At 43.9% G+C, this 25329-nt stretch overlaps 1 protein-coding gene across 1 annotated transcript in view; it reads left to right on the top strand.

Moving 5' to 3' along the window:
- The first annotated feature begins 5587 nt into the window (after nucleotides 1–5587).
- The window catches only part of LOC306920035 (collagen and calcium-binding EGF domain-containing protein 1-like), a 47779-nt gene continuing 28037 nt past the window's right edge, over nucleotides 5588–25329 (top strand). The window contains exons 1-2 of the mRNA XM_079496636.1: nucleotides 5588–5825; nucleotides 8590–8670. Coding sequence (XP_079352762.1) covers nucleotides 5713–5825; nucleotides 8590–8670 — 194 coding nt within the window. The 5' untranslated portion in view covers nucleotides 5588–5712. The remainder of the gene's footprint in view (nucleotides 5826–8589; nucleotides 8671–25329) is intronic.

Raw genomic sequence — 25329 nt, 5'->3', positions numbered from 1 at the left:
ACAGCAGCGTTACAGCAGTGTTTAATACTTCCATGGCCATAACATTGCTCTCATCAGCACAATATAGAACTAGATTTGAAGGTCGTAGCGGCCGGAAAATCTAAATAGAACTGACTTTACTTGTTGCAAGTGTAATTTTTGTTTTATTTACAACATGTTCCGTAACTGAATATGTGAAAAAGAAGGGTGTCTCCATCTGGGAACCATGAGCTGAGCACTGAGCAGCTGTAGGGTTTTACAGTGTACAAATATACCTTTTTGGGGTCCATTTTGTACACAGTCAGAATTAAATTACACAAACACTCAGGATTTTACTGTGACAAAAGGAACATAGAAATGAGTTACACTGCCCACAGCACATCTCTGGAGATCATTATACCAAACAAAAAGTCCCCCAGTTTGAATTTCACAAAACGATTAGAGGTGATAGTCCTGTATTATAAGAGTCTGTGCCTTGTCGACGTGCTGCAAGGCCCCAGGTCTGTGCTAGTTTGAGATTGTGGAATAACTACCATGTACTGTGTGATACTCTGACCTCACCACCTGCTGAAATGTAACAATGGGGAAACACTTTAGAAGGAAAAGTCTGCAGGTTGGTAAGAAGAGAAAGAGCTCAGATGGACACAGTGTGGCAGAACCCTGTGCCTTGTCTATTTTCAGAAGAGCAACAGATGACCAGAATAGAAAAACATGAACAATATTCAAGGTCAATCAAATATCAATCTTAGAGCTTCTTCCTCCAGTAAAACTCTCAAATATTTGAGTTGTGCAATGTAGCTTGAAATACTTGGAGATGGGTTCCGCTCTAAGCAGATTGTGACACTGATGAATGACCTCTGGGCTATTTAGCTGGAACAGTCAGGTGTTTACTGCCACAACTAGAGTCAAGCCGCGGCCATTAAAAAAAGAATCTCGGTTTCCGAGTAACGGAGCTACAACAACGACAGACTTGGAAACACAGCCGCAAATCCAGAAGGAAGACATCTCTGTGCCTGCATTTCATCTAATGGTTTTCAGATAGGATTGTTGCTATAGTAGTGCTAATGGGATGCAGTAAATAAGAATAAATCAAAAGTTAATCAGTTGACACATAAGCGAGGCTGTGGAAAGCTGTCTTCATAGCACATAATGGACAATGAAGGCTGTTCTTCTTGTATGGATGATGACACTTTGGAACTTTTGGAACTTTTGAGGCATTACAGAGCAAAGTGGGAGGGAAGCAGGGAGCAGAGAAGGTCACAGGTCAACCCCGGCCAATAGACTGTGTCCACCCTGTCAAAGTATTCTCAAACAGGACTCTGAACCGCTAGCTGCTCGCTGAAGACTTTCTGGATCAGGTTACCAGCTTAAAAGTCTGGACAGTATAAATTAATTCACCAGGCAATTGTGAGTGCAATTATGCCTTCAACACGTCAACTGTAAGGACCAAACATATGCTGAAATATACAGGTGGTCACAATTGTTTGCACACTAGTGTTGAACTGTTGATTGTTTTTTTATAGGCTATTTGATTGATTTGCTCTATTCTGGATAATGGTGGAAGTTTAAGTGTTGTTTATTTCACGCGTGTTGCCTGACTTTTTGGACTTTGTCAAACAATATGACTAAAACCAGCTGATTGTAGTGAGTCAGGATAACGCAGTGACGTTTCGTGCAACAGTTTCACAATCCCGTAATTTTTGGGGATTTTGTCTTTATGTGTTTAAGGATTGGGGCAGTTTCATCCCAAGAATGACAATAGGCTCCAGCCCTCAATGAAAAACACATTTCTGCTGGTTTTTCTGTATGCAGATAGACAAACACCAAATACAAAAAAAAGACTCAACCAAAGTAAACCAACAGAGGAGGCTCAACTCCGTGGGAACAGGAGAAGCCATGGGTTGTGTGGTCGTAGTAACGAACCAGAGACTGCCATCTCAACAACTGCCTCTCTTTGTGGTTCTTTAATAATGTTTCTTTATATATTTTATGAATTATTTGATTCTGGAGGGGATGTAACTAAAGGAGCCTGAGGAAGCAGTTTAATTCACCATGTTCTCTGTAGTGTGTGTGTGTGTGTGTGCGTGTGTGTGTGCGTGCGTGCGTGCGTGCGTGCGTGCGTGCGTGCGTGCGTGCGTGCGTGCGTGCGTGCGTGCGTACTGCATGTGTGTAGATGTCCTACGTACGCAGCGTGATTCATTTGTGGTGAATAAAACCAGCTGTTGCTATTGAATGCTGGCCAAAAAAACCACTGCGTGGAATAAACGGAGGGAAGAGACAACCGAACAGAGCAGTGTTACCATTAAAGCTGCACATAATCGATTATTTTCTTAGGAATTATCCTATCCTGCACTTCGGTTAATCGAATAATGAGGAGGCACACACACACACACACACACACACACACACACACACACACACACACACACACACACACACACACACACACACACACACACACACACACACACACACACACAAATATATATATTCATATATGAATGCAAAACCATTCTAATATTTTTGAGGGGCGCTCACGCCGCTCAGGTCAGGGGATCTTAGTATAATCTGATCGATCTGCTTTAAAAAACACGTTTTTTCTGTTGAACAAACATCAAATATTGGCAAATTTTCCCAATTTTCTAGCGCACAAAATAACTCTGGATAATACTCCAGACCCCAACGTCTGGCTTTTGGAAATTACATCCATATGATGTAATTTCCAAAAGCCAAGTCTAAGGACTTTTAATGACATAAAAAAACAACACCCCCAAGTGAGGTGCCCCTCACTGCACAAGTGTGATTTTTTATATAATTGATTAAATTGATTAGTTTGTTGAACTGTTGCAGCCCTATAGCCTACTTACCACCAGTAAGGTTGCGTGCACATATCCGCATATGCCTGGGTGACGACAGACTGCTGGGCGAGCGCTGGAGCTTTGGCATGGGGGGTCAGATCAACATATGGAATGTCAGAACAGGTCAGCTCCATATATTGGAGATCTAAGGGTGGCAGCGGATTGAGTGTACAGGGTTTGATGAGGTCTGACCATATATGGAGCGTGTCTTGAGTGTACAGGGTTTGATGAGGGCCCAGGTAGGGCCTGGCTTAATTTTCGGGCCTGTTGAGAACTCTAGTTTTCCTGGCTGTCGAGGCGCGGCTGCACAAATAACTTTGGGACGGGCCCGTCTAGAGTTTGAATGGACAGGTATCAGTCAAAAGGGAGACATCGAAGAGGAAGGACGGGTGGGAAAGGATCAACATATTGAATGTCAGAACAGGTCAGCTCCATATATGGAGATCTAAGGGTTTGAGGTTTGAGGTCAGATGTAGGCTAGAGTTGCTGGCTGGCTCCATATATGCAGATAGGTGATGATCCAGTCTTCTCCATGTATGTATGGCTATCCAGGGTTTGATGAGGTCAGTGTCTTGATTTTCATAGATGGAGACGGCCATATATGGTGGCGTGATGTGTCATGAGGCGTGATGTCACGACCAACCAACCAACCAACCGACCAACTGACGGGAGATGCAGGTTTTCATAGTAAACTAAACCAATTTCCATTCAGTTGGTTGCTGGTCAAATCTGCTGTCACACCAGAGTAACACCTTTCTCTCCCAGAGGGATACAACTTTTTTAGTTATTCTTTTTGCCTTTTTCTGCCTTGATTGATAGTTTGAAAGTAATTTGACAGGAAATGCAGAGAGATGGGGGGAGACAGATCGGGGGTTGAACCCGCGGCACGCCGTCAGGCTGGCTCAGCTGCCTAGGTGCCCGGACGGTTCCAGAGGGATACAACTTTGTCTCTAATATAAACATTATAAAAACAGTCACTTTTTTAGAAATGTGACATTGCTGCAGCCTGCAATTCTTTGTCAAATCTCATTAAATTTGACTGACTGTCAAGGAGTCTAGAAATTATATCTGTAACAAGATTGTATTTTTGTAGTGGAAATATAATCTATGTATCTATGCAATTTCTTGATAGGTTTAAACAGACTCTTTATTCCTCTATTTAAAATGTTAAATAATGGTTCTTTATGTGGATAATGTATCTAGGCTACTGCATGTCATCATAACATGGTTCCACAATAGAATACACAGTGCTTTAATCAAATAATAAATTGGCCAATTAAGCATAATGATTGTCCCACAGAAAACCAACTGTCAGACATAGGCTAGCCTCGATACCCAGGCTTTCATTTCGTCTGCGTGAAAAATGAAAATAGACATAGGCTAAATTACAGAAACAGGCTATTCATGAAAGAATAATGGTTCCCTAAAAGCTGACCTCTATATATTTATACAAGCTGAAAGTAAATTATTTTCCTTTGACCCCGGAAATGTCCTCGATCGTGCTCCAAAATCAAATAGGCTAAATATAGGCCTATTAAGTTTTAAAAGCGACAGATAGGCCTAAGTGAGCACCACATCATGAAAGAGAAAGATGGAACTTACTCTCTGGTCAGGCTTTAGCCATCTGTCGAGTTTCTTTGCTCTTTGCGAAGTCTGTTCTTAAAAACGCAGGAATGTAATTCCACCGGGGATTAGAGAGAAATTCATGTCTATAAACCCGTACTTGTTACACCGAAATTGGCAACTTGTCGAATTATGTGGAATCGCCGGTTTGGAATTTAGACAGCGCATGTTTTAACTTGCTGTGTGACCGTGCAGTTGAAAGAAGAATGCCAATTAAAGTTACCCGAAAGTAAATTGTGTCTGGGTGGGTCAGTTAAAAACAAAAAGTGCTTTTAAGTTAAGTGCCTGCTGTATGAAATAAAAGCTTCCCCCACTGTAATTTCATATCGACTATGATAACATTTATAAGCTTGTCAGTTTCTGAAATTATGACCGAGATATAGCCTATTTAATGGGACTTAATAGACTACCAAATACCAACTACCAACTATCAAATTTTTCCCCCACTGTAATTTCATATCGACTATGATAACATTTATAAGCTTGTCAGTTTCTGAAATTATGACCGAGATATAGCCTATTTAATGGGACTTAATAGACTACCAAATACCAACTACCAACTATCTAATTTTTCCCGTTCATAATGCATTGGCCGCATGGCAGCGGTGGCCGAACGGATAGCGGCGCGGTCTAGATACCGGAAGGTTCCCAGTTCGAATCAGCCGTCCGACACGTTAAAATTACCACCGCTGAAATGCCCTTGAACAAGGCATCAACCACTACGATGAAATGTGTTCTATGAGCAGGGCCTGGCTGGAAACAAGTTCTTGAGCTTAGCCCAGATACCCTGGGTAAATATAGATTTCATTTCATTTCATTTCATTACTGTCTGGATTTGATGTTCATCATGAAACAAAATCCAAGATTGTGGTAAAGCAATAAACGCAACAGTATAGCAGCGACCTCTGGAGACACAACATTCAATAAGTTACCAATATCGACGTAACAGCTGCTCCAGGGGGTCTGGTTCAGTGCGCAACAGTCAGGACGCAGCAGCTCTCCAACAAGACGCACGGCGGTGCGCCATTGGACTGCGCAGCAAGAATTAACTCCATGCAGCTCTCCAGTGATTAACCTCTGAGCCGTGGGCTGCTATGCATTGCTATCTGATGCTGACTTCACACAGCTGCACTGCCTGCACACATGCACTGACAGAAGAACACGGGGCTGTGTTTTAGGGACGTTTTGTGTCTTCTGGAGAGTGGAGACATCAAGCAGGGTCATCTCATCTGTCACTCAGAGCCAGGGGGACATGGGTCAGCTCCGCCGCGCGCTCTTATCGCTTTGCGCTCTGTGCGTGGTTTTCCTCTGGGGTGGCAGTGGCAGCTCTACTAGGACGACTGTTGGAGTGGACACTTCTTCTGGGTAAGGAGTCAGGAGTGACAGTGTGACACTAATACCAAAGAGCTAGTATGAATGAATTACTATGTGATATGTTTTCTTTGTGGGTAATCTAACGTGGTTTTCAAGGTAATAGCCAACACATGAAAAGGGGAAACGATTTGTAAATTGTAATTGGTCGCGGTGCGAGAAGGCAAATTATTTGCGCACAGACAAAACATGACAGATATTATTAAGGTGTACTGTACGGTGATGCTGGAGCACATGCTCGCATAATGTGAAATGTATATGTGACTCTAGAGCCATTGACCAAGTGCAACCATAGAGCAGGTTTCAGTTACCTTTACTTAGTTGTACTGTTGTAGGCTATATGTAACTCGAATTGGGTGACCAGGGAGGGTACCCCATGAAAGATTTCCCCCTAGAGCCTGAGGCAATGTATCCCAGTCCAAAGGAAGAAAATAAGTCACAACAATAATAGTTCACATTTCTGTCTACAGAAAGTAACATCAATTGAATTATTGTGTGTGTGTGTGTGTGTGTGTGTGTGTGTGTGTGTGTGTGTGTGTGTGTGTGTGTGTGTGTGTGTGTGTGTGTCAGTGTGTGTGTATGTGTGTGTGTGTGTGTGTGTGTGTGTGTGTGTGTATGTGTTTGTGTGTGTGCGCGTGCGTGCGTGCGTGTGTGTGACTATTCCTAGTCAATAAGGGATCCATATTGTACTTTCTGACAAGTCTAAGCATGCCAGCATTAGTACAGATGACAAAGTTCAATTCCTTATTATGATTTAAATCTATATTATTGTATGTCTTCCTTGGCTACTGTGACCAAAGACCAACCTGATTACACAGATACATTTCTGAATATGATATCAAAATTGCTTTTTGTGTTTGAAGACAAAGCATAGGCAAATCCTGATTTTGCATGCATGGCTAAAACACTGCAGGACTCCCTGTGGAATTAACATTGATGGAATCAGGATAGTGTGCTCTGTCTGTGCATTCCTTTTCCCTTTTTAACTTTGACTAACCGCTTCCAGTCTTGACAATCAAAGACATTTGTTTAAAATATATTTACATGAGATTTCTCTTTTATGGGACTACACACACTGGAGATTGACAGAAGAATGGGAAGAGAAGAGACGGAATGGATCATGACATGTGTCAAAAGAAATAACATTTGAACAGTATGACATTGTGGAGCACATGGCTGGCAGCTTGGAAAACAGAGCGACCAGGAATCTGGGATATCCCCAATCAAAGCTGTGCCTTACAGAGATATGGGATGACCCGGATGAATGTAACTGTCCCAGGTTTTGCTTCATGCTGAAGATAAATTGTTAATAGGCCTGACAATCAGTGAGGGATGCAAGACTTGGATCTGAATGTGTACCAATTATCCACTTATAAACAATTTACTTAGTTGACACTAACTAAACACCAAATCACTTCATCATCGCAGAAAACATACCATCTACAAGCTTACAACACATCGCAAGATCTACAAATATCTGCAATGTTCGCCAAATGTTTGCCCCAGAATCGGGAGGCCAGGCTTCATGTGGTTAATTTATATATTTATCGCATGAATGCATGGCAGTGTACTATAATCATTCCTGTCAGACTGTTTGTTTGTTTGTTTGTTTTGTTTGCTCGTTTGTTACCTGAGAACTGTGGGGATGATTTGTAAACTTAGAGGGCATGATCAATAGGCTGTCTTGAAGAGGTCACAAAATAGGGTCAAGATTGAGAACGGATGGTATTGATTGAAATGTGGTGGGAAATGTGGAATGGTCACTAGGCTGCCCTGAAGAGATTTGGGTCAAAAAGGTCAAAAGTCAAGGTCACTGTCACGGGGCAGACCGTGCCCTACACACGCACGCAAGCACGCACGCACGCGCACACACACACACACACACACACACACACACACACACACACACACACACACACACACACACACACACACACACACACACACACACACACCTGTTAATTGAAAACTCTAAAAGTCTTAATAATTGCCTAAAATATAACTTTAATTTGGTGCGACAAAGGTATTGTACAACGGCAAGATAATGGATTTGCACACTGATCACTGTCATTGCTTGTGTGGGTGGGTGTTTGGTGAAGTGGCTGATCAGGTCATTACTGTTAAATCTTCCCCTAACACATGATTATGTTAACAACATACATTCAGGACAAGATGGCGCTTTCTGCCTGTGATCAATGGGAATTTCTGATTCTATGCACACATGCCATTTTGGAAAGAACTTGGGCCCCTTCCCTGGACCCTACTTCCTTTACAGGTGTTACCGCTGATACTAAAATGGTAAATGGTGCATTTATAAAGCACCTTTATCCAAGGCGCTTTACATAGATTGTGCATTACATTCACCCACACATTCATACACTGATGGCGGCAGAAACCATGCAAGGCACCAACCAGCACATCAGGAGCAATTAGGGGTTCAGTGTCTTGCTCAAGGACACTTCGACACTAACTCTGGGGGAGCCTGGGTTTGAACTAGCAACCTTGCGGTTACCATCCAGCCACTCTACCCCTGAGCCATTGCCGCCACCATGAAGTGGCGGCAATACTAATGAAGGCAGTCAGGGAGTAAATTAAAACCATTACAACTTTCTAAAAAAAAAAAAGAAAAAACGGAAAACAAAAGTGGAATGCTCTATATTCAACTTTCCTATACTGTAGGCAAATTATGAGAGACATAAAGAGTGATATACAGTACAAATCTCCCTGTATGTGATACCTCCTGTCTTTGGTCGTACAGGAAGGAGTGTCCAGAGAATAAGATTCTTACCTTGGAGTATCCGTGCCTCAGAGCAGGAGGGAAGAACAGCACCTGTTTGAGGTAAGAAGACACTTCCATCACTGACAAACAGTAGTACAACAACCTGTCCTCCACTGGGCACTTGGGTGGTGCCGGCGTAAAGTACCTGTCTAGGCTGTCCACCACCGTGGAGTCTAGGGGTCAAATCCACCCTTTTTCTCCCCAATTTAGTTGTTAAGCCAATTGATCCCTCCCCACACACATTTCTTTGTTGTCACTGCAGTTGTATCCTATCACCTGCCAGTGAGGACCCCCCATTGGGAGGACGTAGAACACACGGCCTACTCCTCCCACCCAACACTCCTTACTGACAGGTGCAGAGTCTGCCGACTATAGAGTTATATATAAAGTAAAGGGCGGACTGCCCCGCCCCCACTATTCATTTCAATGGAAGTTGCTCAGTGGCGTTTGAAGGACCCGGGCCGGAAGAACGCTCTACTTCCACATTTTCTCGATGCACTTCCGCATTTGGACACCAACATTTGGTGTCCAAATGTGGAAGTGCTAACGAGCGCTCCGTGTTAAACCCCAGCTGCATGGGGTTTACTCGTGCTACAAGCACAGGCAAAAAACGCCCGCCTGCAGTTCCAGCTTTAGCCAGTAGAGTGGAACGGCTTCAACGTTGGTCAGCCACTCTGGAGGCTTGGTGCCGCCCCCAGCCTGTAGGATTAGGTGCAGTGACAATTATCACGCTCCCCGCCCGGCTTCCCTCCACCGAACACGCGCCAATTGTGTTTGTATAGAGTAGACGCTCGTCAAAGCCGAATGCACCGCGGTGGATTTGAACCGACGACCTTTACCACTGCGCCACCCAAGTGCCCTTTTGGTTTATATACGAACACAATTGCCCCATGGGTTACAGGAGGGAATTTGGGTGGGTGATATTTGTTGCTGCGCATACTCCTACTCACGGGCGGAACAACCCGGTACCGGGCCGGGGGTGTGACCGCACGACCGGGCCTCGCCGAACCTGTCTCCCAAAGCAGTGTACACATTGTTTAAGTCAAAGATGCGCAGCATCATGGCTTTCATATGGTAATATAAAGTTTGGCTAAAAGCACCACAGTACAGTAAACATTCTTACGTTCAACTTCACAGTAAACATTGAAGTGATGGTGGTGGTGCTTTTAGCCAGTCTGTCAGTCTCTCCCTCCCGGGAGGAAAAACAACTGTCTGTCTGTCATGGAAGTATAGGCTACAACCTAAACAGACTTCCTCTTCAAAATAAGAGCTATACTTGTAATGATTAGTCAACACTAGTTTTATTTCTTAAGTGAACTTACAGGATGTGTAGATATATTTGTAGCGCCCTGAAAGATAATGCTTTGACTGGGTATCTGTCGAGTGTCTGTGTAACGCTGTGTGTTCGTCAAGTAGGACAGAGGCACTATGTGCTCTCGCGGTGGGGGCCTTTCACTGGCAGGTGAGCCACTAGGGTACAACAGCAACACTGTACATTTTGCTAATGCCATAAGCAGGTGCTCATTGGAAAACAAGAGGATTAAACATGCAATACATTTGCTTGACAAGTTGAGAGAAGTGTTTAAAGCAAAATTTTACAATTTACAATTTACAATTTAGGCATTTATAACAAAAGCATGGCATACATCACATATATAAAAAGTAGTTATCATGAATCATGCGTAAACTAAGAACGTAACAGTGGAGTATCTATGTTAACTATACATACTATACTATATAATATATTATACATGTGTACTATAAAGTGCTATGACTACATAAAGTGCAATTCTAGAGCTGTCTACGTAACAAGCTATAAGTCTGTTTAAAATACTATCTAAGTCTACATAATGTGCTATCTAAGGGGCTAGGCTAGAGCAAGTGCTACGGGCCATGGTGGAGTCTGAAGAGGTGGGTTTTCAGACTACGGCGGAAGATTGGGAGTGAGGCTGCAGTTCTGACTGTGATGGGAAGTGCATTCCATAGTTTTGGAGCCAGAAGGGAGAAGAGTTTGGGACGTGTGGAGCGTTGTCCCGGCGTTTTTAGTGAAGGTACCTCCAGCTTCCCTGCGTTGGCTGATCTGAGTGCGCGGGAGGGTTTGTAGGGTACGATCATACTTGTGAGATATGGGGGGGCCATGCCTTTGGTTGCCAATGTGTCCTTGAGCAAAGGGTGAGAACATATCTTGGTAGAGTGCCCTTGAGCAAGGCACTGAATTATTGAAGCTCTGGGTAAGCACTGTAGCAAAAATCCTTAACCACTTCTTGAACCCTTGCGTCCCATTTCTGGACTAAACATTTGGCTTCTCGTTCTTCTGTGTGTGCACATGACCTCAGCAGTGCACGCAATGTTTTGGGGCTAATTTGTAACCACTCTCTTTGACTTTATCTAACATTCCATCACACAAGCATGACTAAAGATGTGATAAGGAATATGTATGTACTGTAGTTGCAGTAGTCATCAACCTATAGTAATTATACACATTTATCTTGATATTTGTTCATAATGTTTGATACAGTATATATCACAGACAACCGAGGAAGATAAAAATGCATGTAAACCCGATGATTTGACATCCGGGACGGTTTTATGAATCACAACTTTGGCTCGGATTTGGCTTTTGGCACAAAATCTGTGTGTAAGAACCTTTTATAAATGGGGGTCTGGTTGGAGGCCAGAGAGTCTGCTCTGTTAACTCTCAAAGTTACTGCAGAACTATGCTTTATGGCTCGTGTGATTCCTGGCTCTACATTAGATCAGATGTATGGAGTTGGAGTAGTATAGGGCGGTGGGGTGGTGGTGGGTTGGGTTTTGGGGAGGGTGGGGGGGGGGTGCTGTGAGGGTTCAAGTGTGTTTTCCCTGTCATGTTTCTAGTTCAGCAAAAACTTTTTTTTGTGTCAAAGATTCACATAATATTTGCAAATGTTTTTTTATGGTTTGTCAGATGGCTGTGGTTTGGCACACAAGACAATGCACTGTGAATTCAGGCCAGTGTTTTTCAGCCAGAGGGCTGGGACCCAAAGGAGGGTGGCAAGACATCCGGGGATTCCCAAACTACTTTAGTATAGACATATTGTGGTTTTAATAAAAAGCGTCCTGGTTGAATGCAATGTTCAGTGTGAAACCAGTTGAAAGCCAGTAGAATAACCAGGGAGTAATTGAAACACATTGTGGTACACGTACGTCAATGCACTGTACCTGATGCCTGCAATTCTACTGATGTGGTTAGAAAGAAAGAAAGAAAGAAAGAAAGAAAGAAAGAAAGAAAGAAAGAAAGAAAGAAAAATAATCACCATCTGGTAATCTGAACAGGTTAAAACAAATGCTAAGAATTGTTTCCACCCAACCACCCAAATCTGGTTCGGTGTACAGAATGCCTCAGGCTACTGAAAATGCTTTCAGTTGTTAAAAAAAAGTCATAGAGAAGTCTGTGCATGAGAATGACTTGGCTTGGATGTTTGGTCTTAACTGTTGGTTGACACCCAGCTCTGCAGAGCAGCAGCAGGCTGTGTAACGGTAACGGTCCCATCTTTCCTCGCTCTCATTTATTTTGTTATTACCCAAAACATCTCTGTTGCACACAAACACCCCAGAGTGAGATATGGCTATGCTATAATAAGATATGCTTTATTTCTACAAGTGACAATACTGCTACAGTATTGACACTGTTTACATAATAACAGAATAATATTTGGTTCCTTTGGAAAAATACAGTCCAAAACTATAAAACCCCCAAAACAGTACCACCGGTACGCTAAACTGGTTTACCTCAATCCAACATGTTAGCTCATTGGAAACCCTTAACAGCCCGTCAGCAAATTAGCTTTTCACAAACCACAGTTCCCTTGAGAAACTGCTCTAATTAACAAAATTTGATAGAACAATGTTTCAGGCAAGACGTTTTATTGATTATCGATTACGTACACCACATTGCTAAGGCTCTGTCTGTTGCAAATCAGCCATTGTTGCATACAGTACATGATAAACTGCCCTGGATAGCAGCTTGTGTCAGCCGAATAAAGCTTCAAATGTAAATCTAAAGACTGTCTCATTCATGGTGGAACCTTTGCAGGGGCATGGTTTTGTGGTGTTGGGCATAAATAAACACCCACAGCTCTCTACATAAAAACAAAAACCCCAGCCAGCCGTACGCCTTCTCCCTACTCTGCGCCTGTGGTGGATTGCACGACACTGAGGTTGAATCAGACCAATTTCTATTGTTCACAAATCTCTCTCTCTCTCTCTCTCTCTCTCTCTCTCTCTCTCTCTCTCTCTCTCTCTCTCTCTCTCTCTCTCAATCTGTGTCTAACTCTCTCTTTCTGTGTCTTCGCCGGAGGTCATGTTTGATCGATGCCAAGGCAAACATACACGTTTTACCCAGATTCTAACTGATGTGTGGTGTGTACAGTACATGTGTGTGTGCGTGCGTGCATGTGTGTTTACACACGCATGCCTGAGTCTGAGTAACAATATAATAATAGACACTTTAATAGAGCGGTTTACAAGGTTCATTAACAGTCACAGCTGGAAAGATGATAATCATAACTATTAACAAGTGAAAACACGGCACAAAAACACCAAAAGAAGTACAGATGATAAGGTAAGAGCAATGTGTGTGCATGTGTGTGTTTATGTGTGTCTGTATACAGATCATAAAATGAATGTCTATCTTAGATTTGACCAGGCTTGTCTTTGCTGGCAGAGACTGCAGGTTTGTGGTGATGATGAGGGATCTTTTGCCTCCCTCCTCCAAACTCTACCTTGTTAATAACTATCATCTGGACCCGATGAGCTCGATACGCCAATAAATGCCTTCAATCTACATTAGCATATTTTTCTGGTTTAAATACGCCACATGGCTCATTGCCATGGCAGAGGGCAAACATAAACAGTGCACCACGGTATTTGAAGCTTGAGCACGGCACTCAACCTGCTCTGTAAATTAAATAAAGTGGTGACAGATGAGAAATGTTCTGGAAACATGATTAAATGATTGCCATTTAATGGCAATATGTCATATACGTTTGAAGTTTTTGTTTGTAACTTTAGAGAAAAAAAGTTTCAATTTGATCCTGAGTAGAGTATAGACTATACTGTAGACCAGTTGATGCACGTACATCCTCATAAACACTAAATCCTTTATTGAAATCCATCCTGGAACCTGAGTTGCATGTCCTTCTTGTCTCTTTCCACTACAACACATCAAGTAGAAATACTGTAATAAATATGAAAAATTTATATTAATCATGACAATCTTAATCTTAATGAAAATCTTAATGTAAATCGCTCTGGATTAAGAGCGTCTGCTAAATGCCTAAATTGTAAATTGTAAAATTAAGTTTGTGGTGCTGAGCCAAAATGTGAAAGCACAGTGAGAGTCACCGAGGCTGGACTTTGTGTCTTTGCTTTGTCCAGCCTTTGTGACTAGATCTGACCGTGATCAGAAAAGTTGTGAGTTGTCTTTGAGAATCATGAAAATGAATCCATCAAAAATGTATCAGGTTTGTTTAGGGTGTTGCCCCATAGCTGAAAGGTGGCTGGCTGAAATCCCAGAACAGAGCGCAATACTTCTCAAGTGCCCCTGGGCCCTGAGCATGTACAGTAGTGAGCAGTGTATGCAGTGTATGTTTGTGTACCAGCCTCCTGTGGCAAATAGACTTTAATCTGATACAATCCAACAGGCAGTTGTCGTAAATATGTCCTTGTCCTTGGTTATGTTTTGTGCGCATGTTTGATATTGGGCAGTTGAGCCCCTTGGTGAAAACGTATAATTGAAATACTGCCACTGATCTTTTGCAGCTGTTGGACTGGATACGAGTGTTCATTCAAAGTATCGCGGTTACGTGGTGCTTGTGAGCGGAGGTTTCACTAGAATAGCCAGCGGCCGTATAAACCATATACATACGGTACTATGGTACATCAACAAAACAGATGTAGGAAAAAAAGGAGAGTGCTGTGGCTGAGTGTATGGAGAGATGCTGCACAGATACTGTGTGGACTAGAAGAAGAGGGAGTTGCAGGTTGACGCTCAGCCTTGGTCTCTGAGTCTGGTTTCACTTCACTGCTGTGTTCACTGGCCAGGCTGCTATCTATCTACAGATAAGAACAAGAGACTCAACACACTTCTGTCTTTTTTTTCCTCTTTCTTTCTTTCTTTCTTTCTTTCTTTCTTTCTTTCTTTCTTTCTTTCTTTCTTTCTTCACCATTCACCGCCACCACCCACTCCACCCTCACCACCTGCCTCACTTAAAATATGGATGCAAAATAACTTAAAACTCAACTGCAACACATCAAAAATCCTTCTCATCGGCCCTAACTCCAGCTCCACCCAGAACTTCACCCTCAACATTGACGGCTTCACTGTAACAACCTCCCCCCACATCCGTAACCTTGGTGTCACATTTGACTCCACCCTCTCATTTCTCCCCCACATAAACCAGATCACCAAAACCGCCTTCTTTCACATCAGGTATATCGCCCGCCTCCGGCCCTCTCTGACTTTCCCAGCTGCCGAAACCCTCAACCACGCATTCATTACATCCCGGATTGACTACTGCAACAGTATCCTTAACGGCACCACCTCCAAAGTCCTCAACAAACTCCAACACATGCAAAACTCAGCTGCCCGTCTGCTCACCAGTACACGTTCCAAAGACCACATTACACCTGTCCTCCATGACCTACACTGGCTCCCCATCAAACAAAGAATCCACTACAAAATTCTTCTCACCACCTACAAAGCTCTCAATAACCTGGTTCCCCCTATACCTCTCCGATCTTCTCGAACCATATGTCCCCCTCCGCCCCCTCAGGTCCAGTGAAGCCAACCTCCTGAAGGTCCGCAAGGCCAAGTACCGCACCTGGGGGGACAGGGCCTTCTATGTTTCTGCCCCCAACCTCTGGAATTAACTACCAAACCATCTCAGAGTTGCCCCCCCTCCTCTCCTTCAAAACCCACCTCTTCAACATAGCTTTCCCCAGCTGAGGTCTGGTTAAGATGTCCCCCTTCCCTTTATATTTTATCCTTTTATCTTTTTAACCTTGCAATGATTTTGTACTTGTTTTTCCTTGTTTTCTTTTTTTTCTTGAATAAAGTCTTTTTTCCTAGTGTTTTTATGTAAAGCGCTTTAGGTACTTAGAAAAGCGATATATAAATTTGAGCTATAATTATTATTTATTATTATCATTTCTTTCTTTCTTTCTTTCTTTCTTTCTTTCTTTCTTTCTTTCTTTCTTTCTTTCTTTCTTTCTTTCTTTCTTTCTTCTCCCCATACTGTACGCACTCACGCACACGTGCCCCAACCACTGTAAAGGACCCCCCAAACCAACAAGTTATAAGGCTGAGTATAAATACAAACTTCTGGAAACATCAATACGCTTAATTCACCACTAAAACTAACCTCTAAATACGTAATCCTAAAACCGTAACTCCAACCTGAATCTTCTCCTAATTGTAAAGCATAAATCCCTTTTTTTTACTATAAAAACAACCATTTATTTTGTGAGAACCAGGAAAATTCCATTGTAATAATAGTAACACAAGTAGCCTGCACAAGCGTATACACTTTCCCCCAAATACTGGAGTCGTTGGTACAAGCCAGGTTGTATGTGAGCCTGTGTCTGTGAGGGGATTTGTTTCTCAATGTAGCCAACAGGAATCTCTGTGGGCTGAGTCAAGGCACTGTGCTTGTCTTGACTAAGACATCTCTGAACTTTCTTTCTTCTGGGGTCAGTGATACCATCACTATGCTGGCGCCCCCCAAAGACGTTTTTCGCTTTTCGATTTTGACTATTCATCGTAGCTGCCTTCCAAAAACTTTGTGTGTGTGTGTGTGTGTGTGTGTGTGTGTGTGTGTGTGTGTGTGTGTGTGTGTGTGTGTGTGTGTGTGTGGGGGATATTGGGCTCTGGCCTGATTTGGCCTGGCCTGGCCTGAACTCTGCATGTGCGAATGGAAGCACAAACGCACACCCACCCATACATGCACGTACACACGCTACACAAATCAACAACTATAAATCAGCCATACCTCTAACCCCAACCACTGAAACGATCCTCTAAATACATAATCCTAACCGTAACTCCAACCTGAATCTAATCGTAAGCCTAAATCCAAAGATCCCCCAACGTCTAGCTTTTTGTGTTCCGCCTGTGACATCATGTGTGTGGCCAAGTCTATAGACTTTTTATAGACTCTATAGACTTTTTTTCAAGTCAAGGAAAAAGAGAGAACGTGCAAGATCACGCTTCTTCAAGGACCCCTTCAAGTTCGTGAAAACACTATTCACCAAAGAGAAGGGAGGAAACCTAAAAACATCAAAGCAGGAGCTGGAAACATATCTGGAAACGATGTATGCGGATGACAAGAGACACGAACAGATAGCTATTCCATCTGACATTCCACCAATCAAGGAACCTGAACATCAAATGGACATTAATCCTCCCAAGTGAAGGGAGGTGGAACACCGCAGTGAAGCGGGCGAGAGCTTCATCAGCCCCAGGGCCAAATGGAGTTCCGTACCGAGTCTACAAGAATGCTCCAGATGTTCTTTGTTTCTTGTGGAGACTATTGAGAGTAGCCTGGGAGAAGGGAATTATACCTAAAGCATGGCGCAGGGCAGTAGGAGTCCTGATTCCAAAAGAGAAGGAATCCACGGATATCAGCCAATTCCGACCCATCAGTCTGCTTAATGTAGAGGGTAAGATTTTCTTCAGCGTCATAGCTCAGAGGGTGTCCAGCTATCTGGAGAGAAACAACCTTGTGGATACATCAGTCCAAAAAGCAGGCATCCCAGGGTTCTCTGGATGCCTTGAACACACCAGCATGATCTGGCACCAAATTCAGTCTGCTAAGAAGGAGAAGAGGGATCTCCATGTTGTTTTTCTTGACCTCGCTAATGCGTTCGGATCAGTCCCCCACAGTTTCATCTGGGCATCCTTTGACTTCTTTAGGATACCCGAGACCATCAAGCACCTGGTCAAGTCCTATTTTCAAGACCTGCAGCTCTGTTTCACCACGCCAGACTTTACCACCACATGGCATCGCATGGAGATTGGCATAATGGCAGGATGTACCATTTCCCCATTGGCATTCACCATGGCGATGGAAGTCATCATAAGAGCCTCCAAGTGGGTGGTGGGCGGTGAGCGGCTAACCTCTGGAATCCGGCTACCACCCATCAGGGCCTATATGGATGACATGACAACCATGACAAACACAGTACCTTGTACCAGGCGCCTCCTAGGAAAGCTCCAACAGAACATCACCGGGGCCAGAATGAAATTCAAGCCATCCAAATCAAGGAGCATCTCCATAGTTAAAGGCAAACTGATGGAACAAAGGTTCTTCATCGATGAAGAACCTATCCCAACGGTCACTGAAAAGCCAATCAAAAGTCTCGGAAGATGGTACGACTCAAAGCTTAAAGACTCTGATCAGGCACACGAACTCAGGCAAGAACTCATCAAAGGCCTGGAGACCATTGACAAATCCATGCTGCCTGGCAAGCTGAAAATCTGGTGCCTGCAGTTCGGCCTACTACCCCGCCTTATGTGGCCTCTAACCATGTATGACATCACACTCACAAGAGTTGAGAAGATGGAGAGGATGATTAGCTCTCATCTGAGAAAGTGGTTAGGGGCCCCTCGATGCCTAAGTAGTGTGGCCCTGTATGACCAGGGGCTACTCCAGCTGCCCCTCTCTAGCCTCACTGAGGAGTTCAAATGCACGAAAGTGAGATTAGAGATGACCCTGACAGAATCAAAGGACACCGTAATCCGAGCTACTGCCCCAACCCTGGCAACAGGAAGGAAGTGGACTGTTAAGAACGCGGTAGAGCAGGCAAAATCTGCTCTCCACCACAGTGACATCGTGGGCCAAGTTCAACATGGAAGAAGTGGCTTGGGGTTGGGTGAAAAGCGACCCTGCTGGAGCAAAGCAGCCTCCCGGGAGCGGCGTAAAATGGTTGTGGCCGAAGTCCGCCGACAGGAGGAAGCAAGCAGGTGTACCAAGGCTGTGTCGCAAGTAAAACAGGGCCAGTGGATGAGATGGGAGAGTGTGGAAAAGCGAAACATCAGCTGGAAGGACATGTGGGAGATGGAGACAAGCAGGATAAGTTTCCTTATTCGATCCACCTATGATGTCCTCCTTACCCCTACAAATCTCAACCAATGGCTGGGCGAAGATCCATCATGCCCCCTGTGTTCAACACGAGCTACACTAAGACACATCCTCGTTGGGTGCAAAGTGAGCCTCTCCCAAGGACGATACACCTGGAGGCACAACCAAGTACTCAAGGGCTTGGCAGCAACTCTGGAAAGCAGGAGAACCACCATCAATGCCTTGCCGCCCAGAGTAACCAACTCAGCCAACCCAATCGCGTTTGTTCGAGAAGGGCAACAAGGACAGCGGAAGTTTCCACCAAGGCCCAGGTTAGGTAAACTGGAGGCAGCCAGAGACTGGCAGATGCTGGTGGACGTGGGCCAACGACTCACAGTTCCACCAGAGATCATCATCACCAACCTGAGGCCTGACCTAGTCCTGTGGTCCAACTCACAGCGCAGAGTGTACTTTGTGGAGCTTACAGTCCCTTGGGAGGATGCAGTTCAGGAAGCCTTTAAAAGAAAGAAACTGCGATATTCAGATCTTGCAGCAGAGGCAGAACAGCGGGGCTGGAGAGCAAAGGTCTGTCCAGCAGAAGTTGGATGTCGGGGTTTTGTGGCAACATCAACTGTGAGGCTGATGAAGGACCTTGGCATCAGCGGACAAGTCCTACGTCGGGCCATCAAGGAGCTATCCAGACTGGCAGAGTGGAGTAGCCAGTGGCTCTGGCTGAAAAGGAAAGACCCTAGCTGGTCTCCCAAATAAGCAGGCTGGGCAGATGCAGAGGGGGGTGCTTCTGGGACGCCAGAATGCACTGCTGAGCCTACTGGAGACGTCGTGGGGTTAAATCAGCGAAACGTTGGTGAAAGTAGGACCCCACTTGACAACCCCTGTGAAGTGTCTGTCCAGCTGTCTCAACATCACAGTGCTCAAGTCTTCGATCCTTAGGTATGCGGTCAAGTGCAAGCCTGGCTCAGGGAGTAGGACGCCCCTGCCTTGCAGAGTCCCTAGGCACTTTTGGACCTAACATCATGTCCTGTGTTTTCAAAATCGTAAGCCTAAATCCAAAGATCCCCCAACGTCTAGCTTTTTGTGTTCCGCCCGTGACATCATGTGTGTGGCCAAGTCTATAGACTTTTTATTACAAATTTAGTTTTACGTGAGAACTTTCAGGCCAAGTCTACGGCAAATGACGTCACGTGGGCCATAATAAATAACTTCACACAAGTGTGATTTACTATAAAAACAACCATTTATTTTGTGAGAACCAGGAACATTTTTAATAATACTCACACTGCACCACGCACGCATGCAAACACACACACACACACACACACACACACACACACACACACACACACACACACACACACACACACACACACACACACACAGACACACACACACATCAGTCAGACTCTGGTCAAGATGAAAAGCATGTATTGCAATGATATTGCAATACATAGTAGTTGGCGGTGTACAGTACTACTCCCGTGATATAGCCAATCAGGTCTGGAGTTATGTGGATGGATGATTGTTGTACCCAGAGAGCATTATAAAATGGACTCCGTAAGGATTTAGCGGTGATAGGAAAATTGTAGTTGGCATTTTCTCCATCCATGAGAAGGTGATTATATACTTGTTACACTTACAGTGCGGCTGAAAGTGTGCACTGGCTTTGGGATGAAAGGAGTGGTGGAATACAGCAATTCCTCCTTCTCTTCCTAAGCTGTCGTCATACTGTGGAGACTTTACCCATGTGTGTTCAACAAAAGTGTTTAAAGTGCTCTCTGGTCCTCACTGAGACTGACTCAACCCCAGGCCTGCATAACATCTTTATTCTCCACCTCATTCTCCACTGTCTCTCTCTCTCTCTTTCTCTCTCTCTCTCTCTCTCTCTCTCTCTCTCTCTCTCTCTCTCTCTCTCTCTCTCTCTCTCTCTCTCTCGCTCTCTCTGTTTGTTCTGTCTCACTCTATCTCTTTCCTCTCTAAAGAGATAGAATCCAGGCCAGTCTAGTAGCCTGGGTTTGCACAGCAGGATTTGAGGTCAGTTCAAATACAATTTACCGCTGCACAGGTCTTCCGCACTTGAGGTGTTATTGGAAGAAGAGGATGGTGGTGTGCACGCTGCTTGGGAAGCTGGAGTGCTTGTCAATGTTATGCGCTGCTGAGAGGAGTGCCTGGTTTGCTTATCCAGTTAGTGCACAGACCCATTTTGCCACTGACGTGGCAGGAACTTTATATATGTCCACAACCGCAGCTTTTTAGGAAATGTAAAAAATGTGTTGCAATTGGTTGCATATTAAGAGCCTCTCTAGGGGGGCATAACGCATGTGGAGGAACACGCTATCCTCCCCAGTTCTTCTCCCCCTGAACAGACGCCCTGACCATCTGTACAGATCATCAATGCAATATTGCATCATTCTTATCAGGAGAGTTAAGAGACATGAAGAGCAGAGAGAAGAGATACATGATGCAAGACAAGACGGCAATCATATTCGAACCCACTCACAAGGAACAAATTGTCGCTGTCAGGCAGAAACCTTGTGTTTTTGACTAAAAGTAGCGTAAGTAGCTAATCCCAATGAGGTTGTACATAATAAGGTGTCTGTGGATGTAGGTTTCTATTAACTGTCAGGTGAAAAGAAGCTGGTGGCTTGAGGCTTGGGTATCGGAGGAGACCCGTGACTATCTTCATCCTCCCAATGACCTTCTGTGGGGACTTGCAGGGATGGACCATTAAGCAGGGGAACTGGGAATTGGCATATTATCAAATTGGGTATGAACTTCGTTCCCCTGCTTAATGGTCCATCCCTGCAAGTATGAAGGGGAGAAAATATATATTTATTTTACTTTTTGGGAGGGGCTCGGGGTGTTCAGTAGCATAGTCACTTTATTATTTATCTCTGTACCTATTACATGCAAACAAAATAACTCAGATCTTATGTTGTACTTACTTTAAATCTGTCATATTACCCAAGGAATATGATCTGTGATCATGACAATTACTGTCTCTGATCCTGGGATATCTTTCAGTGAAAATCTCAATAAAAAGATTTATTAAAAAAAAAAAGAATGACGCAATATTCACCTCAGTTTAAGGCCTCACTCACACCTTCACATCTAGCATACAACATTGTTGGATGCTAGATGTAAACAAAGGGTAAGTGTCATGGCCGCCCCAATGCATTTCCAATGTAAGTCACATGATTTGACACAACATTATTGCTGTGTCAAACCATGTGACTCCCATTGGAAATGAATAGAGGGTATGCGTGTGACATCATCATCAAACCAGGAGGTTATGCAGGAATGCCTACTGAGTGGCAAAAAACTACTTTCTGGCCTTGGCAGCCCATACATCCACACAGAAAAGTCTTCTGATTGCATTAAACAACATTAAACAATGTTAAACTCACTTTGCCTGTTGCTTTGCCACTCGATTTGCCACTCGATGTGCCATTCACTTTAAGCATGCGCATACTCTCTATTGCGAGCTTGCAGCAGTAAACAAGTCTCATGCATCAGCTATACAACAATCTGTTGTGAAGGTGTGAGTGAGGCCTAAGTCTTTGGCTGACTGTTTTGCTCTGCTCGTTTGTTGATGTTGTTAGTGTTTATTATTATCCTCACTGTTTTCATAGCTTGGCTTACATTGTGATTCAAGCATTAACAGTTGTCTAGTAGCTGAATAATCTATTGCTTTGCCAAATCACGAAATTTCTTTGCTTTGACACATCCACCGTTTTGTCTGCCAGTCAGCAATACCTACAGTATCGGATCCATCTGGGTTCCGCTCCCATCCAGGTTTTGCATTTGCCTCTACCTTTTCAGGTCCTTATCACTCTCCTATGTGAAATAATAAAGCATAAAAGTGCCCAGTCTTTGCGGAACTTGTCCCTCCCAACATTTCGATGTACCGTATGAGTGAGTGACGTACCGAATGCGTGAATGTTGGTCTTCCAACCTACGAATATAGGACTATACAACTTTCAGCTTATTCTTGCTCTGACTGTAACACTCTGAACATAAGCAGTTCTGGATGAGAGCTGAACAAAGCCTTAGATATAAATGTATACCGGTATGTAAAGTCTGTCTCCCGTGGGGGAACCACCACACAGGGCGTTTGTGGTGTTGGGCACAGGGTAGACGTAAACCCCACACGGCTATTTCTCTCATCAAAACAAAGACCCAGCCAGCCCACTCCATGGTGGTTGCTTTGGATAAGAGCATCAGAAAAATGCTTAAAACATAGATGTAAATCTATCCCCCTGAACCTGGTTCTGAATCCCGCTTTCCCAACTATATAAGCACTCTCAAAACATGCATGAGCTGCATGTTTATTCAACATTCACAATAAACCTTTAGTTTCCTCCAGTCTCTGTCAGCATCAATCTCAGGTTACTGACATGGTCCATGGTGGCTAAACTGGAGAGTGTGCATCCCACACAGGCTTAGGCACAGACCCATGCTAACATCCTCGGTTCAACCACTTAAGCCCAATACGTCCTGGTTCCCCCAGGTGTCCATACTTGTACCCTTGCTTGTTAATCTCTACACCAAATCTCTTTGGCGAACATAGCTGATCTACAAGCTCACAACGCATCGCGATGCGACAAATACCTAATGTTCGCCTATTATGACATACCCAGAAAAGTTACACTAGTGTTTATGTGGTGAATCCCCCACAGACTTCTATTTATCTCCTCTGAAATCAAGCACACAAGCCACATCAACTTGTTGATGAAGGCCATACAGTGTATTTTGCAACTTTCTCACCTCACTTCTTTCATCTCTATGTGTGTTCCTTGTGCAAACCTTCCCTGATACTTTTCCCAGACAGTGTTTACAAACAGCACACACACACACGGCACCACGGTTACGTACTGTAACTAATTCACGTCCCCGGGTAGTTTGGAATCAGTGGACCAACTTACTCTCCAGATCAGGACAATTTGCGGAAAGCTGCCCTGAACAGGTCCTTAATTCTCCTCCCGGGACTGCGGTCCTCCCAAAGGGGTCGGGGTAACGTGAGGCCACTGACGGAGTGCATCTCGGGTGTCATTGTTGTTTCTCTGAGAGAGGAGGATGTGTCGAGATCCATAAGTTATGTAAGTTCTGAAATAACACACCGTAGTAGAGAGACACACAGTCTGTGGCTGCAGGGGGAACTACACAAACACAATTCCATCTGTCTGTGTGTGTGTGTGTGTGTGTGTGTGTGTGTGTGTGTGTGTGTGTGTGTGTGTGTGTGTGTGTGTGTGTGTGTGTGTGTGTGTGTGTGTGTGTGTGTGTGTGTGTGTGTGTGTGTGTGTGTGTGTGTGTGTGTGTGTGTGTGTGTGTGTGTGTGTGTGCGCGCGCCCAGAGATGTACAGTATAGTAGCACAACCCAGGGTCATGAGGCTTTATTTGTTATTGTCTCCACCAGGCCGAAGGCATGGGGAGAGAGTATGTTTTGCACTCCGTCCGTCCGTGTGTCCGTCCGTCCGTCCGTCCGTGTGTCCGTCTGTGAACAGCTAATCTCTGGCACCGTTGGCTTGATCGCAGCCATACTCTGCACACACACTCCCTGTTACCATTTACACACACACACACACACACACACACACACACACACACACACACACACACACACACACACACACACACACACACACACACACACACACACACACACACACACAGCTGGATGGATGGACGGATGGACATTATTACAATCCAGTTGGTCTAGGGGTGGAAAAGGATGCAATATAGGTGGCAAGTGAAGTCTTGTTTTATTATAGGCCTTTTATTGGCTCTTTTAAAGGTCAACTTAAAGTACAAGTTTACAGAATTTCAAACCTATGAAACAATACCATTATGTAACAGAAGACATACATAGTCACAATTCGAGCCCCAAGCTCAAATTGTGACGTCATCAATAGCATTCCAAGAAAAGCAGAAGCAAAACATTAGAATTCATGTAGACTAGGTACTGAACTGTATGGAAGAGTAACTACATTAGAACTCATGTAGGCTATAGGTACTGAACTGTATGGAAGAGTAACTACATTAGAACTCATGTAGGCTATAGGTACTGAACTGTATGGAAGAGTAACTACATTAGAACTCATGTAGGCTATAGGTACTGAACTGTATGGAAGAGTAACTACATTAGAACTCATGTAGGCTATAGGTACTGAACTGTATGGAAGAGTAACTACATTAGAACTCATGTAGGCTATAGGTACTGAACTGTATGGAAGAGTAACTACATTAGAACTCATGTAGACTATAGGTACTGAACTGTATGGAAGAGTAACTACATTAGAACTCATGTAGGCTATAGGTACTGAACTGTATGGAAGAGTAACTACATTAGAACTCATGTAGGCTATAGGTACTGAACTGTATGGAAGAGTAACTACATTAGAACTCATGTAGGCTATAGGTACTGAACTGTATGGAAGAGTAACTACATTAGAACTCATGTAGACTATAGGTACTGAACTGTATGGAAGCATGACTACTGTAAAGGACAGCATGAAGGGGAGAGAAATCTGAGGAGGTTATTTATTTTTTGTCCTAAATTAAATAAAATTAGATGCACCATATGTTCTTCTCAGAGGGAAGGGGGGGT

Source organism: Electrona antarctica (genome assembly GCF_951216825.1).
Source record: "Electrona antarctica genome assembly, chromosome: 3".
Lineage (NCBI taxonomy): Eukaryota > Metazoa > Chordata > Actinopteri > Myctophiformes > Myctophidae > Electrona > Electrona antarctica.
Note: the sequence above shows the minus strand (reverse complement) of the source record. Positions and strands in the feature narration are given on the sequence as shown.